This window comes from Pseudophryne corroboree, chromosome 6, assembly GCF_028390025.1.
Source record: "Pseudophryne corroboree isolate aPseCor3 chromosome 6, aPseCor3.hap2, whole genome shotgun sequence".
Taxonomy (NCBI): domain Eukaryota; kingdom Metazoa; phylum Chordata; class Amphibia; order Anura; family Myobatrachidae; genus Pseudophryne; species Pseudophryne corroboree.
In genome coordinates this window covers 100,058,771-100,077,759 of record NC_086449.1, presented here as the reverse complement: position 1 = coordinate 100,077,759, position 18,989 = coordinate 100,058,771, and the positions used below count along the sequence as shown (strand labels likewise).

Genomic DNA, 18,989 nt, shown 5'->3' with positions numbered 1-18,989 from the left:
ATTTCCCGAAGAGCTGGTCAGTGTGAAGCATATCAGATATAAAATGCACCAGCACATCTTGGCGAAACAGGAGGTAAAAATGGAAGGAGAGAGACAAGGAGGAAACATAGAAACATAAGTAAAGCAGGCAAACATATCACCTGCATGCCTTCAGGTTTAAAAGAAGACTTCCTGACAAACAGTACAACCATGAAACAAGTAGGTGCTTAGACAGTGTAACACCACAGCTGCGAGAAACCAATGAGGCAGGCTCCCAGGAGCCACAGCACATGTTGATCATTCCACATCATGCAGTGATATACCAAAACGCCCTTTAAGAAAGACAAACATTTTAAATGCAGTAGGATATGTTGACTGTAAAGCAACCGAACTTACACCACCACCAATGATATATTAATATCAGCATACGAAAGTTAAGAAACAAATAATAGAATAAATATGTAGAGAAAACTGTTCACATATTAGTGTATATTAATAACCAGTAATACGATACCAGCCAACATTGGAAGGGAGAGTTAAGCCTCCCTCGGAGTATTAAAGATAAGGCAATAATCATAGTAATAATACTCTCTCTTGAGTCCATATGTGTAGGAGAGGGCAGGGCAGCTGCGTCATCGGGTGTAGCAAAGTCCACATATGAATCTTCTGTAAAGACCTGTAGCCGCGCTGGGTATAATAAGGTACATCGACAATTATTATTCACAAGATCTGCACACACCTCAGAAAATCCTCACCTGGCCCTGGTCACTTCGGCAGAATAGTCTTGAATAAGAATTATTTGTGCCCATCCCAGGTGATGGAACGGTTACATCTGGAAGCTTGCCATAGGGCTTCACGGTGTAAAAAGTTAGGGCATCTGAATATAGTGACCCTGGGACACGCATTAGCTTGTGAGGGACCTATCCTGTGTACTCTTTCTATAACCATGCCATCGCAAGAGTCTCGTACCTTCAATAAATCAGGTAGTGAATCCATGAGAAAACGGACTAATGCATCACCTTTCACCGACTCTGGGAGGAGACCTACAATCCTTAAATTGTCCTTCTCTATCGATTTTCAAGGTCATCCACCTTGTTTAAAACCTGCATGTGCTCTTTATATAGTGTCATACTGTCGCTTTAAGACCGAAACATCATGGAAGTTTTCACTCAGTCTGACCTCATTAGCTAAATTTTATTCTTTGTGTGAGGTGTATGATATTCTCATTGGCCTCTCTCAGCGCTTGTTTAAAAAAGTCAGCTTGTGCTTGCATCATGGGAGCCATAGTCTCCTTAATGGCTGCCACTATATCAACATAGGAAGCCAGGGTCCCGGGCTGCATGACTATGGATGAGGTCCCAGAGGATGAAGAAGAGGTAGCAGGGGATAAGGAAGGCTTCTGCAAAGCCACTGAGGGTGCGGTCGCAGGAGCCGTGGGTGCCGCGACCGCCATCTTGGATTTGCACCTCTCCTCCTGGCGCTGGGCATCAGAAGGGAGAAATACCTATCCATACACAGAGGAGGACTTTCCCTGTATGGTGGTGGTTTCGGTCCAGCTGCACAAGCCCTCACTGGGACTGTATATTTAGTATGTGCTGCATCAGTGAGGGAGCTGGCTCAGGCTTCAGCCATCTCCATTGGGGGTGGGACCGAAAGTCCATCTTACATATCTGTTTATAGATTTTTTTACCGTTTTCTCATTAATATGTAGCAGTATAGAGCTAAAAATCCTTAATATTAGTACACTGGTAGGTTAATTGGCTCCCCAAAAAATAGCCCTGGAGTGTATCTGATAGTGAATACAGATTGTATGGCTAATTAGTGTTTGTAAAGTGCTGCAGAATATGTGTACTCTATATAAATAACTAGAAAAAAAAATACCATTCTAATAAAAGGGACAAAGGGCTGACATTAGCAGACATACAGTTTTAAACCCATAACAATGTATTATTATTTATGTATTATTCATTAAGCATTCCTTATTTAGTGCAGCATATTCCATTGCGCTTTGCAATTGGAAATAACTGTGATAAAACAAAACTGGGTAATAACAGACAGTCATAGAGGTAGGGAGGCCCTGCTCGCAAGCTTACAATCTATATGGACGTAGGCATTGATACACAAGGGTAGGTGTCCACAAAGCCTTTTTGAGGCCAGCCGCAGGGGGTTTCTTAGCCATACTGCGTGTCACCACTGCACTGGGCCATGGGGATATAGATCTTCTATTGGTATTATTGCATCTATCACTACACTTACTCCTGTGCTGGCAATTACACAGCAAAGTAGATGAAATTAAGGAAAACTCAACTTCCTAAGGAAACGTCTACAACTAAACTTGTAGTCAAGGGAGGTAATAAGCTTAAGTTTATGCTTGCAAATGCACGAAACCTAACAAATCAAACAGGGGAATTAGAAACGATTGCACTTAAGAACCAGTATGATGTCATAGGCATTACAGAGACATGGTGGGACGATTCTCATGACTGGGCAGCAAACATGGAGGGGTACACCCTCTTCAGGAGAGATAGGACTAATAAAAAAGGAGGGGGTGTTTGTCTTTATGTTAAGCCATTCTTTAAACCATATCTAAAGAAGGTCATTTACGGGGGGACTGAAGATAACGTGGAGTCATTATGGGTTGAGATTTCGAGTGGGGGTGAAGATACAAAAAAGGTTTTAATGTGGACATGCTACAAACCACCAGGTATTAGTGTGTCTGATGAATTACAACTCTTGCAGCAAATTGAAAAAGCCACAGGAATGGAGGAGGTCATTATCATAGGGGACTTTAATTACCTGGACACCCGGAACACCGAAACAGCAAATACAACTAGGGGAAACAGGTTCTTAAACATGCTAAAAGATCATTACTTGTCCCAGGTAATAGAGGAACCAACTAGACATAGGACTATACTGGACCTAGTACTAACTAGTAATGTGGAGATAATATCAAATACTAAAGTAGGGGAGACCCTGGGAAATAGTGATCATAATATGATCACATTTGATATCAGCTTCCAAAAACAATACTATAAGGGTCTAACTAAGAATTTTAGCTTTAGAAAAGCCAATTTCGACTTGCTGAAACAAGCAATGAAGGACATAAATTGGGAAATTGTGTTTCATGGTAAGAATACAGCTGAAATGTGGGATGTTTTTATAACTGAGCTCAATAAGTACACTCATTTGTTCATTCCCAAGGTTAACAAAAACAGGAGTAGGAAATTCAAGCCAATGTGGCTTAAGAAGGTCAAGGAACAAATGGATAAAAAGAGGAGAGCTTTGAAAGCATTTAAGTCTGACTGGAAGGCGGAATCATTCCAGGTCTACAGGGAATGTAACAAAAAATGCAAAAAAGAAATCAGAGCAGCCAAAATAGAAAACGAAAAACAAATCGCAAAGAAGAGCAAAACAAACCCCCAAAAGTTCTTCAAGTATATAAACGGTAAAAGGCTAAAAAAGGAGAATATTGGACCACTAAAGGGCGAGCTAGATGTCTTTATTAATGACGATAGGGAATAATCAGATTTATTGAATAAATTATTTTCATCAGTATTCACGAGAGAGGACCGGTTGATGGGAGAAGTGCACAACATAAGCGATAATAGCGACCTTTTGCTAAGTACTTGGTTAAACGAGAAAGTGGTTTGAGAGAGATTAAGATAAATACATTTCCTGGGCCAGATGGACTACACCCCAGGGTTCTTATGGAACTTAACTCCGAGCTATCGAGGCCCCTATATTTGATTTTCAGTGAGTCAATTAGATCAGGAATGATACCAAAGGACTGGCGTACAGCAGAGGTAGTCCAAATATTTAAAAAGGAAACTAAAACTCATCCTGGCAACTATAGACCGGTAAGTTTGACATCAATAGTGGGGAAAATACTGGAAGGAATATTAATGGTTAGTATACTAGAGTACTTAGATACCTCCAAGGTTATTAATAGGCACCAACATGGTTTTGTGAAGGACAGGTCATGTCAAACTAACTTAATAAGCTTCTACGAGAAAGTGAGTTACAATATTGATCATGGTATGTGATCTTTTTGGACTTTGCTGAGGCCTTTGACACAGTGCCACATAAGAGACTAATTTTCAAATTGAGAGAGCTTGGGGTGGAAAACACTATTTGTACTTGGGTAAGTAATTGGCTGTACAACAGAAAACAGTGAGTGGTGATAAACGGGATGCTTTCTTAATGGGCCGCAGTGCTTAGTGGAATACCGCAGGATTCAGTACTCGGGCCATTGCTGTTTAACATATTAATGACCTGGGAGTGGGCCTAGAAAGCACAGTGTCAATTTTCGCAGACAACACTAAACTGTGTCGAGTAATTAATTCAGGCAAGGCTGTTGAGTCTCTGCGGAATGATTTATCCAGACTGGAGGTCTGGGCAGACAACTGGAGAATGAATTTCAATATAGAAAAATTTACAGTTATGTATTTTGGGACTAAGAATAAATGGGTAGCCTATAAATTAAATGGGGAAAATGTAGGGATAACCGTAGTTGAAAAGGATTTGGGTGTGCTCATCGATAATAGACTTAGTAGCAGTGCGCAGTATCAAAATGCAGCAACAAAAGCAAATAAGGTGTTAGCATGCATAAAACGGGGAATGGAGACAAGATATGAGAGTGTGATCCTGCCACAGTATAAATCTTTGGTGCGGCCACACCTGGAATATTGTGTACAGTTCTGGGCACCTCACTATAAAAAAGGTATCTTGGAACTCGAAAGGGTTCAGAGGCGAGCCACCAAACTGGTTAAGGGGTTAAAGGCACTGAATTATGAGAAAAGACTAACAAGGTTAGATATGTTTACACTGGAAAAGAGGCAGCTGATAGGGGACATTATTAATATTTATAAATACATTAAAGGACAATACAAGGACTTATTAGACAATCTGTTTATCAAAAAAACGCTACACAGGACACGAGGACACCCCCTGAGGTTAGAAGAAAAAAAAATCATACACAACGGAGGAAAGAGTTCTTCACAGTAAGAACAGTAAAGATCTGGAATTCCCTACCAGAGGAGGTAGTAATGGTGGACTCACTAAATAAGTTCAAAAATGGATTAAATTCCTAACTGATAGAAATATCCAAGGATACAGCATCTAAGTGATATAATTTTATAATACCGGTTGAACTCGATGGACATCTTGTCTTTTTTCAACTTCACCATCTATGTAACTATGTAATATATAAGTGTTCTGTTTGTACACATAACTATTTAGACGTCTTGCTCAAGATAACAGAGCCTACAGTATTGTATTAATTCTGGGGGCACGCACAAGAAGGAAACTGATTGGCATTAACTGTAAACTTAAAAATGTGGTTTATGGATGCAGGGGTGCATGGTGAAACCTGTCAATCTAAAGTAGTGTATTCTTGCTATGGTCGATTTGATGGGACATCTGACTTTAATATTTTTATTTTTAAAATAAGTAATTTAAAGGAAGAACATATGTATGGTCCCCCCACATCGCTTAACAAGCACTAGTGTTTCTGGCTAGATGGCATTGAAAAAAAAATCAGGAGGACAAAGCATGGGGCTCCCCCAATTTTTACATTACCAATACTAGTTTTGACCAGCCAGGGCTAGTTATACCATAGAATGGAGACACACAGGGTTGGGATACCCCAGCATGATTCCATCAGGGCTAGACCAAATGGCACCATGGCTGGTTTCCCCAGAGGAGAGGGTCCTACAAAAAAAAAGTGTGCGCCCCCCCTCCTTGGAACAACCATCCCTAGTATCTCTGTACTCCAGGGCTTTTGGTATGGAGGTAAATTACGAAATAATACTGTCTTTTACAGGTGGACTACTAGTCCCAGAAAGGCTGCAAAGGCATGACGGCACTGGGAGAACCAAACATCCACTGGCACCTATAGTCCTCCTGTAAAAACAAGTATTAAAGTCTGTACCCACACTGTAGTATAAAATCCTTTATTATACAAACACTCAACCACACCCTTCCCCATTTATTACTCACTCCGGCCAATGGGAGAGGCCCTTTTCAGTCTCTGTAGGCATCCAGGGTCCTCGACAAAAAACATAATGGACATTGCAACTTCTCTGTTTTGGGACCCCACTGGTAATGACAGGTCACTGGTGGACACACATCCATTTGAATTAATAGAATCACACCAATTGGTAAGAGATTGGAAACTGATCGATAACAGGGAGAGGGGGAGGTGCAGTAATCCTCTATCAGACTCCAGCGGTCTGGGCACGCACTGCCAGAGTACAGAGCCCGATGGTTGTTTGTGAGGTTGGTTAGGTGAAGACAACCTGGACCTGCATATTGCAGAGTCACTGTAGATTCAAGGAGGCCGTGTTGATCACATCCTTGCTATGTGGTGGCATATGTTTGGCTGGGCTCTGTGTCTGAAACATGGATAGAGATTACCCTTGCAACTTATGAATTACAAAAAATAAAGAACATAATACAAAATGTATAACATAGGTGTACAAACTGTAGGGTTCTGAAGACTACTCATTAAAAGCAATGTTCAAGGTCTACCCTGCTCTTCCAAGGAAACAAAACCTTTGGAGCACATTTACATTGTCTTTAGCATGAAGACTGTTTACTTAGTGGGCAGCATAGGGGTTCAGCGGAGTGACCGTGTTGGGTGGCCACGCGGCATTTTATCCATACTTTGCATAAACTGCTATGCTGGCACCATAACCTTACTGAAGGGGCAGCCTTAGGATGTCCCCATGGCCCAGTGTCCCGCAAACAGATAGTGAAAACATACTTAAAGTTTTCCAAAGTCCTCCCAGTTTTGTTTCTCCCTTTTTTAGTTTGGATTTCTTCTGATTCTGTCCTAGTTAATAAAATAACACAGTTCCCTGCAGGATGGGGTTATAGAAGAGGGAGGAACACAATCCCACATATGGAACAGTGGAAGCCCTGTACTTTTTTGTCAACAGTGTTTGCTGGAGAGCAGGCTTCATTAACTTGATGCAGCTCTTCAAGGGTGTGGCTTAGTGAACAGGGTGTGGCTTTTACAGGAGCCCCACTGATATCACTTAAGGGGATGTGGCTTTGCGGGGGACGCCCCGATTAACTCACTCAGGAGGTGTGAGGACTGACCCCGGAGACTTACGTATGCAATAAAACAGGATTTCTATTATTAGGTAATATTCTTTTCTCAGAATCTTTTGAATGACAATGAAGCATGGGGATACAGTTTCCATTAGGACTTAAATAATTAAAAAAACGGACGTTAGTGGGCTGAGGGGACTGTCTCCTGGGCTTCCAGTCGCTGACGTGGCAGGTAGTGACTGTTAGAACCCCAGGCTGCTATGCACCATCAGGCACCACATTGATGCATTTTTTCAGTTATGCGACCATTGTAAATATTTAAAGGGGAATATCCAATTAGTGGCGAAAAGTCATTGGGTGCAAAAAGTTTTTTGCGATTTTTCCCAATGTTTTACCGATATGTGATTACAGGCTATCTCATTAGATCACCCATAAATAAAAATAATCCTTTTTTTGTTGCCAAAAAAATGTGTGTTTCTGTGTTCGCGTCCCCAATAAGGCCGGTGCTTATCAAGGATTTTGTTTCGCCTGCCTGAGGCCAGTGAAACAAAAACCCTGATAAGCCGCAGCTCGCGCCGTCTTTTCGGGGACAATAGAATAGCCTCATGTAATACAATTACCCACCGTAAATGACCGTGGCTAATTGGATACTGCCCATTGTTTTCCGTTTTCTTACCATGTTGGGCCTTTATTTCCACTTTAACATCGGTCTAGGTCATAATAAAATACATTATTTAATTTATTCAAATCCTCGGAACGCTTTCATCTTACCTTTTAGTCTGCCCAATGCTTCCTTTATATTATGCACCCAGGCGATTATCTCATGTATGTCGCAATTTATTGTAAACAATATTTATAGAATGTGATGCACTGATGTAAAGGTCATGCATAATGGTAATAATCTCTTGTTCATATTCATAGGAGTCTAACTGCACAGCTATGGAAACATCTCTTACGAGTGACCTAACGCAACCTCCCCTGACGTCTGGCAGCACTTTCAATGTGGTGAATTATGAGTACTTTGATGTTGGAATTGGACAGGTGAGTATCGATCAAATCTGCCCTCCCCTATTGTCGAGCGCTGTAAGGATAATAGGGGTCATGTTAGTATGTTCTAAAAACTATCCTACACTTATAATGCTATGAGTAGCTAAATCTAATTAACTAGTCAGTTGGATCATTGGTATTGCAGGGTCTTTTTAATTAGTTTAATGGAATTACCTTATTTTTATAGAGATTGTGTAGTCTATAGACAATATTTCTTATTGTGAAGGACACTCACACTGGTGTCAGACAGGATGTTTTGCAACCAATAGAATGTGTAAAAATCTTCCCAAGATACAGTTGCTGATAAGTAGATATATCAGATGTATGTTAATGAAGTAACAATAACTGCAGTAACCTAATAGGGCTAGTGGATACACACTGAACTGTTCACTAAGGAAAAGAAGAGATATAAAACAACAATAAAGTTGTGACATGGCAGAAAAAGCAATCAAGGCACTTGAAATGTGATACAGTATGAAAGATTTATTCATTAGCAGTATATTAATAAAAAATTCCTAACTGATTAGAAATGAATATAAAAGTACATTTGTACACAAGTTATTCAAATATAAAATATCAATTTGAGCTTAATAACTGTATATAGAAAAAGTGTATAAGGTCAGTAGCAGCTTCATTGTACTGGCAAGTAAAGGCCTGCTGTTATTATTCAAGTCTGTAGCTTTAGGCATTCTCAACCTCAAGACACACTAAGGGGGGAATTCAATTTAGAGCGAGGTAAAAAACCTTGCTTACCTCTCACTCAATCTTGTATTACTGCGGGTATGCGCACTCCCGATACCCACAATATCCAGTAAAGCGAAATATATTGTCGCAGAGTTTTTAGCGCTGAAAACCCAGCGGCTCGTAAAAATAAAAAAAATACACCTTTCCGGAGGTTTCTGGTGGTCTCTGCAGCTCACGGTAGTCTCCCCTTTATCTTCCGACTGGGGAGGGGGCTGCTGGGCAGGCAAAAGGGCTGCTGGGAGATGTAATTCTCACAAGTAGCCGGCTCTAGGGGGGGATCACACACACACTAACACACACTCACCTCACATGCTGCTGCAGAGAACCCAACTTTTCGATTCTGGATGCAGAAGACCCTGCTTTGGAAGGTGAGTAATTACTGACTACTTCAGCTGATTGAACACTTCCAATTTATTAATTAGTCATCTGGGGGTTGCAGAGCAAGTCCAAGTGATTTTTTCCTAAAATAAATGATTTTAGGAAAAATGTAACTTGTGGATGTGCTTGACAAAAGATTCAGTAATTTCTATAGAAATCTCTGTGCCTCATTTTCAGTCCTGTGATTGAATATTAAAACCCCGCGGCTGTGGGAAAAATCCTGCACTGTGGAGTTTTTCAAATTTCCCATCGGCAGTTGAATCTGACCGTAACATTGAAGGTTTTGGTGATATCCAGGCTTCAGCACAGATAGTTAAACAAAATGACTGAGGTACTAATTAAGTCACCTGTTCTCAAGTATGGCTATCATGTTAGTGTGTCTTGAGGACTGAGGTTGGGAATGCCTGCACATGAATAATTATATGATACAACTTTAATGGGGAGTATTAATTACCAAAGTCCAGCGTTGAATGCGAACTTCCGAGGTAAGGACCTGACTTGTGTCACCAAAATAGCAATCCGTTACAGTGTGATGCCTGAGGTCTGGACTCCGGATGTTTTTGTTGTTTACTGCAGAAGTCCTCAGACAGGTTGTAACAAGCTTGATGACTGCTTAATTCAGGTACAGAGGATGATAGACGGGCAGCTGCTAGGTGGGCTATAAAGTGCTGATGCCAGATGAACAGCGAACAGGCCAAACAGCGGATGTTGCAGGAAGTGTCCTGAGCCTTTGACTAGTTTCACTTCTAAATTGAAGATTTATCAAAGCGCTTCAATTTAGGAGCGAAACAAGTCGAAGATGCAGCAGCGCTGGAAATAGTGTTTGTCTCTGAAGCAGGCACTATAATCCAGAGGTGCACCCAGAAGGTCTTCATCCTTTCAGACTTGGACACTTTCTCTTACTAAGCCTCAGAGCTGCAGAATGTAGATTGTCAGTGGTGATCCTGGCCCAGCAAAAAAATGGCTGAGCCATTCCCATCTGTGACTTGTAGTTCACGTATTACTATAAACGGATTTTACACTATAAGTTAAGACCTCACATTTCTATACCGTGCATCATTCAGGCACACATGAGGAAACGAATAATCTTCCGGTCATTTGTCACGGTAATGCAAGTTTCCAGTGAGTTGTTGCGTTTTGTTTGAGTCCCTGCTAAAAATCTGCAGTTGATAGCAGACCACTAAGAGCTCTATTCCACTGTAATAGAAAATGATTCATTAATGAGGCATATTTCATTTTAATTTGTTTTCAGGTTCGAATTGATTACCCCCAGCTCAGCTTCCATCCACATATTTTCTTTGCCTGGGGTTCCCCCATTGGAATGTTCCTCACTGTACGAGGTTTGAAGAGGATTGATCCCAACTATCAGTTTCCCACATGCAAACGTTTCTTTAATATCTATCATCCAGTAGGTATAGTTTTTTCTCCATGTGAATGACAATGCAAGAGGCATAAATGAATAAGTAAATTAGTATGTGTTATAATTAATTTCTGGCTCCTGTATTTCTAGTTTGACCCAGTTGCTTACAGGATTGAACCAATGGTTCTCAGGGAAGAGGAGTTTGAGCCGATGTTGATTCCTCACCATAAAGGCAGGAAGAGAATGCATTTAGGTAACTCCATTCCACTTTGTATTTTATTTTATTACCACTTTATATTTTCTTCATTGACCTAACTCAGGTTATTTAAGCAATATCAAATTATAATTCTCTGGCATCATGTGATGGCCACTGTGATGTAGCTGTTCCATTAAGAGGTTTGGCACTTTTTAAGAGAGATATCTGAAACTCCTCCAACTACTATATACCCTCTATAATGAACTTTGTGTTTCCTGGATGCTGACAAGGAAAGAATGCTTTCTAACAAGCTGCCTATGGCAGTGTTGATATTTATATATGTGTAACCACTTCTGTGCATCCTCCATAGCAGGACAACATGAGTGGGCTGAGGGGACTGCCTGCGGGGCTCCCAGGCACTGACGTGGCAGGTAGTGACTGTTCCAACCCCTTGCTGCTATGTACTATCAGGCGCCACAGTGCTCTACTACGCACTTGAGGAGCTGCATCAGTTTGATGAACCCTGCGCTCCAGCGAATAGGATTGACAAAGAAGTGCAGGGCTTCCATTATTCCATAGGTGGGACAGGTTGGTGCTTCTGACTAAGCATAGTCGGTACGCTAGAGGATGGAGGCCATGTTTTTGCTAGGCCCTGGGCATAGCTGCTAATACCAGGCAGCCTAGTAAAGGGCAGACTAGATGGGCCAAGTGGTTCTTATCTAATCAAATTCTATGTTTCTATGTTTAGTAACACCGCCTTGGTGGGCTTTCCTCACAGAAAGAAGTCTGCCAGAAACACACATGCAAAGGGGCATGCAGCTCCTGCTCTCCTTTTGTATATCCATGCTGTAGTGAAGGTCACTACCCACTGGGGTAAATGGTTATTGCAGGGCTAACTTTCTCTTGATTATTTAATTCCAGAACAAGGTCTGATAGGATTGCATGTGTGGATTTTTTTCAAATGTACCTCAGCGTTAACTAATGGACAGCCAAGTGTGTCCGGCTTATGTGCAACATGTATGGCTTAGGATTGGTGCCATGCCTTTGGTAGAACAAGCCTGGGCATCCTATTTCACACAGTCTTTTAAGGTAGTGTCTTATTCAGCTGAGTACTGGATAAGTTTGCTAGACGTGTGAAGGGGACCTGAAGGAACCCACAAAAGCACAAGGAGAATATGCAAACCCAACACGGTTAGGGCCTTGGTGGGAATCGAGCCCATGACCTCAGTGCTGTGAGGCAGTAATGCTAACCATTACACCGTCCGTGCTATCCGGAAAGGATAAAAACATGTCCAGATTGCAACGCTCCATTTTTCATGGATGACTGAAGAAAGGAAACCAGGATAGGTGGGCGAAGTAATCAGCTTCCAGGCTCTCAAAACATCAGTCTCAATGATCTCTTGGGACAGCCTATGGTAGGTGCTAAACTGCTTCTCTTCCGAGATCGTTTCAGTTCAGTACAGATTCCAGGGTAAAAGGAATCAGAGATATATAATAAAGGAATCAGAGATATATAATAAATCTCCAGAGGACCTGTCCAAGGCACTTTTCCTGCACTGGCACATCTAGAGAAACAGGGAGCCTAGCTGTCTGGGAAGCTATTCATTCACAGGATACACTTATTGAGTATTTTTCTCTGTGATTTTCAGTCACCATGTACCTCTTGAATTCTCTGTCTGTGCTAATACACTGCACAGGGGGTTCTTGTTAAGGTTTTAGACTGCTGATATTGTACTGGGTTGCCTGTGAATTGAGCTTACAGGTATGTCAGCTACAAAGGGCAACGGTTCTGCGGCTGATACCACAGTGCGTGGTGGTGACGCTGCAGACACATTAGAAGAAAACATAGCAGAGGTTTCAGGTTCTGGGGGTTCCCTACCCCCAGTGGGACAGTAGCAACGGGGGTTCATAATGACCCACCTTGGGCTACTTTTTTCACGTTATTAAGTACGCTGGTAACTAGACTTACGCCCCCTATGGGACCTCAAGTGCCGATACAACCGCATATTGTCCCTGTGGTTAATCCGCCATGGGCAGATCACCTGTCTACTCAGTTACAGCAATTGAACCACTCACTGACCAAACAGAAATCTAACTCTCGCCTGCTAAAGACCAAGGGGTCCTCTAAGCGGGCCATTACTTCCTCACAATCCACCCACGTCCCAGACACCTCGTCTGATGAGGATGGCTTGTATACTAACCCCACAGACACTGATCCAGATACTTCTGATGGGGAATCTGTCTCACAGGTGGATGTTACTGACTTATTGGAGGCTATCAGACTAATTCTTCAAATTACTGACGACCCAGAGCCTGATGCTACCTCCTCGAAACCGGACATATTTAAACGTCAGAAGGTTGTTAAACAAGTTTTACCTCACTCTGACCATTTAGTTGACATACGTCGGGAATCCTGGGAAAATCCGGGAAAGAAATTCACACCTCACAAGAAAATGCTGGCTTGCTATCCCCTTGGAGCGAAGTAAAAATTGGGAAACACCCCTGCTGGTGGATTCGCAAGTGGCGCGGCTGGTGGTATCCTCAGCTCTGCCTGTAACTACCGTCACTTCTCTGAAAGAATTGACGGATAAGCGTGTGGAGGGTTGCTTAAAGGCGATTTACACCCTAGCAGGAGCTGTGCATCGGCCCACTATTGCAGCGACATGGGCTGCTGAAGCTATTGAAGCGTGGGCTCAGGAGGTGGAAGCAGAGCTGCCTTCCAATTTTTCTGATAATGCTAGACAATGGAGAAAGGAAAACAGTGAGAGACTAAGGGGTATATTCAATTAGCAGTGATAACGGACTTTTCACGTGAAAAGTCCGGTTTTCAGGTGAAAAACCGGACTTTTCACGTGAAATGCAATTACAGCCTATTCAATTATCCTGGAAAATGTATCGGTGATCATGTTTTCACTAATTTCACTTCACCTTCTCTGAAGCAGGTGAAAAGTTGGGAAAAGTCACTATTTTAAGGGAAAAATGTTTGGATATGGTACAGAACTCCTGGGACACCCCCCTTTATGACTAATTAGGCACGTTGAAGTTTTTAATTATTTTTAATTGGCCAATAATGACATGTCATTTTTGGGGTAAAAAAGTAAAAAGTGATGGAAATTGGGGTTCAAGGTATGGGACAGGTATATTGGGGTGCTTTATGAGTGGGACAGGTGTTTTTTAGGCTTGCAGATGGGAGTAATCGGTCTGTTTCCACTTTTTTTTAAAGTACCCTAAAATGACCCAAATATATACTTATACCCATTTTCATGTACCCCAAATTTAATGAGAGCATTTATTTTGCTCAAAAAAACTTGCTTTCTATCATTTTTTTGCATTTAAAAAAAAATGCATATAACCGCCATTTCACACAATTTAAGTCCCCAAAAACTCTCTAATATGATCTCTAACACACTTCTCTTCTGTTTTCCTATGTTAGTTTAGCATTTTTTGGGGTACAGGCTGATTTCCCCATTTTCACCTGCACTTTTCACTGCAAGAATTTTCATGTGAAACCCGGTCGGAATTGAATAGGTCGAAAAATGGAGCGTTGTCGCGGCAATTTTCGGCCGATTACCGTGAAAAAATTTCGGGCGAAAAATTGCCGCGAATTTGCGGAAAATTGAAAAAAACGGAGCGTTTTCGCGTCAATTTTCGGCCGATTGCCGCGAAAAAAATTTCGGTCGAAAAATTGCCGCGAATTTGCGGATAATTGAATACCCTAGTAAGTCTCGAACTGTAAAACCCGGCGCTCAGTGTTTCTTTTGAGCAGCTGAGTAAAAACAGCTTGCTAGGCTGCAGAATTACACAGATACTTAAAACAAATAAAGATTACTCTGCGCTGTGAAACACTCTGTAATTTAACTGTGTGTGGTCATGGAGAATAATTGACTTAGTTAGACTCAATGTAAATAAAATGAATTATTTTATCCAAAATGTTTATAAACCACAAACATATGACACAAACTGACAATTAATGTCAGATAAAGAACTTCTTATACAAGAAATAACGAATTTATAATGAACAGACAGAAATAATCTTATTCATATATGATGAAAGCTGTTCAATTAACTTATGAATAAGAAGGGTATATAAAATATATAGAATATACACTAAAATCAGATTGAAAAGGTGCTCTCTCAGATGATATAAAAATTTCTACACTGGCGTCCCAGTGTGTTATAGAATGCTTGTCCCGCAAACAATTCACGGTAATGGTTATGGAATGATTTACAGTGTGCTCAAATAATAATTACCCACGTGTTGGTTCCTGATTCCTTACAGGGTCCCGTTGGCAGTAGTACATGTGGTGTAAGTTGCAGTAAGTCACTGTATAGTGGCACTTGGAGTGACAGCCCCGCAATAGGACCTTGTGTGTCCCTGCTCTGAATCGAGCGCTGCCCGCTGGTGTGCTATGAGTAATCTTTATTTGTTTTAAATGCTAGACAATGTCTTTTGTATATTGTCACAGCCTCTCATTACATTAAGGAGGCGGCTTCTGATGCCAGTATTCTGGTGGCCAAGGCTTCTACGTCAATTTTGGCTCGCCGGATTCTCTGGTTACGGTCCTGGTCTGTGGATCTGGATTCAAAGAAAACCCTGGAGGTGCTCCCTTTTAAGGGAGACATTCTTTTTGGAGAGGACCTCAAAAAGATAGTGGCTGACTTAGCTTCTGCTAAAACAGCGTGTCCACCTAGTTCTGCTCCTTCGGTTCCGAAGGTTAAGAGTACTTCCCTTTCGTCCTTCAGGTAAAGCAAAAGGTCAGGCGTACCCAACACAGGCTCACACTTCCAAAACCACTAAGCCCAAACCTAAACGTTCCTGGGCTGCCCGTTAGCCTGCTTCCAAAACTGACAAGCCTGCAGCATGACGGGGCGGGCCTCCCTCTGGGGAATCCCAGGGTGGGAGGCCGACTTCTAGGGTTTACCCAGGAATGGTTGAAGACCACTTCCGACGCCTGGGTACGGGAAGTCGTCACTCACGGTTACGCCATAGCCTTCAAGAATCATTCTCCTTGTGCTTTTGTGGGTTCCTTCAGGTCCCCTTCACACGTCATGCCCTTCTGGACACAGGAGTGGTGGTACAGGTGCCTCTGGCTCAGAGAGGCAAGGTGTACTATTCACCGCTGTTCCTAGTCCCGAAACCGAATGGGTCCTCTCGGCCCATTCTCAATATCAAGTCCTTGAACAAATTTGTGAGAGTCTCCAAGTTTCGTATGGAAACTCTTCGCTCTATTGTTCTGGCCTTGGAGCCCGGGCATTATACGGTCTCCCTGGACATACAGGATGCTTCCCTGCATATTCCTGTTGCAATGTCGCATCAGTGGTAACTGAGGTTTGCTGTGGGCAACCTCCATTATCAATGTCGGGCTTTACCTTTCGGTTTGACCACGGCCCCGCGAGTCTTCACGAAGGTCATGGCAGTTATAACAGCTGTACTCCGCCGTCAAGGGGTCAGGATCCTCCCATATCTGGACGACTTGTTGATCCTGGCGAATTCCCCAGAAATTCTCCTATGTCATCTGCATATGACGCTCCAGTTTCTGCAAGCCCACGGGTGGCTCATCAACTGGAAGAAATCTTCCCTGGTCCCTGCTCAAAGCATGGTGTACCTGGGGGCGTTGTTGGACACTCACAACCACCAGTGGTTGTTCTTGTCTCAGGAGAAGGTTCTGAAACTTCAGGACAGATTCGATGCTTCCTATCTCATCCGCAAGTGTCGATACACTCAGCGGTGCAAGTACTAGGTCTCATGGTGTCGGCTTTCGACATGGTGCAGTATGCTCAATTCCATTCCCGCCTTCTGCAGAAACTGATTCTTGCCAAGTGGGACGGCCTGTCTCACCGGATCAGGTCTCAAATGATCTCCTTGTCTCCGGAGGTCCGTCTGTCAATAAGCTGGATCTCCATATGGGTCCTTCTGACAACGGATGCCAGTCTGAGAGGTTGGGGTGCGGTATTGGAGCAACACTACCTTCAGGGTCGGTGGACCAAGGAGGAGTCTCTCCTCCCGTTAAACATTCTGGGACTGCGGGCGGTGTTCAATGCACTGAACTTGGCCCAGCATTTAATACAGAACAGACCTGTTCAAGTACAGTCCGACAACGCCACCATGGTGGTGTACATAAATCATCAAGGCGCACTCGAAGCCGCATGGCAATGAGGGAAGTATCAAGGATTCTTAATTGGGCGGAACGCCATCTGCCAGCCATATCAGCAGTGTTCATTCCAGGGGTCCCAAACTGGTAAGAACGTACACGCCGGAGAGTGGAGCCTCCATCCAGAAGTATGTCAACTCCTAGTGGACAAGTGGGGCCTACTAGATGTGGATCTGATGGCGTCTTGACACAATCACACAAGGGATCCTCAAGCAGCGTTCGTGGGCGCACTGGCAATTCCATGGAACTTTCGGCTGCCATACGTGTTCCCTCCAGTGTCACTCCTGCCCAGAGTAATAAGGAAGTTCAAGCAAGAAGGAGGAATCCTACGTCTGATCGCTCCATCGTGGCCCAGATGGCATTGGTTCTCAGATCTTCAGGGTCTCTCGATAGAGCGTCCCCTTCTACTTCTGCAGCACCCAGATTACCTCGTTCAGGGCCCCTGTGTATATCAGGATTTGGCCCGGTTGGCTTTGACGGCGTGGCTCTTGAAGCTTTGGTTCTGAGGGCCAAAGGATTTTCTGAGGCGGTCATTCAAACTATGTTGAAGGCCCGTAAACTGGCTTCTGCTCGGATTTATCATAGGGTCTAGAATTCTTACTTTGCTTGGTGCACCACTAACAATCATGACACTTACAAGTTTAGTACAGCCAAACTTTTGGCCTTTCTACAACAGAGCCTGGACTTGGGCCTTCGTCTGGCCTCCAGCAAGGTTCATATTTCTACCTGGTCAGTTTGGTTCCAGAGAAAAATTGCGACTCTACCTGATGTTCATACATTCGCTCAGGGTGTGTTACGGATTCAACCTCCTTACATCCTGCCTGTGGCTCCTTGGGATTTGTCGGTGGTTCTGGAGGCATTACAAGAGTCTCCATTTGAGCCTCTTGAATCTGCAGACCTTAAGTGGCTTTCTCTTAAGGTATTGTTTCTGCTGGCTATTGCCTCTGCTAGACGGGTGTCGGATTTGGGTGCCTTGTCTTGTAGGTCCCCCTATCTGATTTTTCACCATGACCCGGCGGTTCTTAGAACACGTCCCGGGTACCTACCTAAGGTGGTGTCTTCTTTCTACCTTAATCAGGAGATTGTGGTTCCGCCCTTTGTCTCACCTGAATTGTCTTCCAAAGAGCGGTCTTTGGATGTGGTATGGGCTCTCCGTATCTATGTGAAGAGGACAGCTCCCATCAGGAAGTCTGATTCTCTCTTTGTACTGTTTGATTTTCACAAACGTGGCTGGCCTGCTCACAAGCAGACCCTGGCCAGGTGGATTTGAATGGTGATTGCACATGCTTAAGTACAGGCTGGTCGTCCAGCTCCTGCGACTATGAAGGCCCATTCTACTCGTTCTGTTGGACCTTCTTGGGTGACCCGCCGTGGTGCGACCCTTGAACAATTGTGCAAGGCGGCTACGTGGTCCTCAGTGAACACTTTCATAAGGTTCTATGCCTTTGATACATCCGCTTCCCAGGATGCTTCCTTTGAACGCCAGGTTCTTTTGCCCACTACAGTGCGTCCCCTCCCATGAGGAACTGCTTTAGGACATCCCCAATGTTATTCCCTGTGGAACCCAGTGTACCCCGCTGCAGAAAATGAGATTTATGGTAAGAACTTACTGTTAAATCTTTTTCTGCGAGGTACACTGGGTTCCACAGGGCGCCCACCCTGATGCACTTAGCTTCTTTGGGTTTGATTGGCATTAGCCGCTGACACCTTCTCCTGTCATGAGAATATGGTGTATGCGGCTACTAACGATTGTCGTCTCTTTTACCTGCTATTGCATTGGACTGGTTAACAAAACTGAGCTCCTGTGCACGGAGGCGGGGTTTTAGAGGAGGCGGCGCTATGCTTTCTGGGAACAGTCAAAGCTTTTAGCCTGTTGGTGCCTCGGATCAAGATCCTACTCAACAACCTGATGTTATTCCCTGTAGAACCCAGTGTACCTCACAGAAAGAGATTTAACAACGGTAAGTTCTTACCATAAATCTCCTTTTTTGGTTGCATCTCAAGGTGGGATAGTGTTTGGCCAAGAAAGTTTGTGCAAAACACATTCTTATGATGGAAAAAGGCCAATTGTGACAAGTCC

At 43.2% G+C, this 18,989-nt stretch overlaps 1 protein-coding gene across 4 annotated transcripts in view; it reads left to right on the top strand.

Annotated features, from left to right (window-relative positions):
• The window catches only part of DDHD2 (DDHD domain containing 2), a 252,721-nt gene that overhangs the window by 127,244 nt on the left and 106,488 nt on the right, over nt 1-18,989 (top strand). For all 4 annotated transcript variants that reach the window (XM_063931530.1, XM_063931529.1, XM_063931532.1 and 1 more), the window contains 3 exons: nt 7,954-8,073; nt 10,454-10,609; nt 10,712-10,814. In XM_063931530.1, coding sequence (XP_063787600.1) covers nt 7,954-8,073; nt 10,454-10,609; nt 10,712-10,814 — 379 coding nt within the window. The remainder of the gene's footprint in view (nt 1-7,953; nt 8,074-10,453; nt 10,610-10,711; nt 10,815-18,989) is intronic.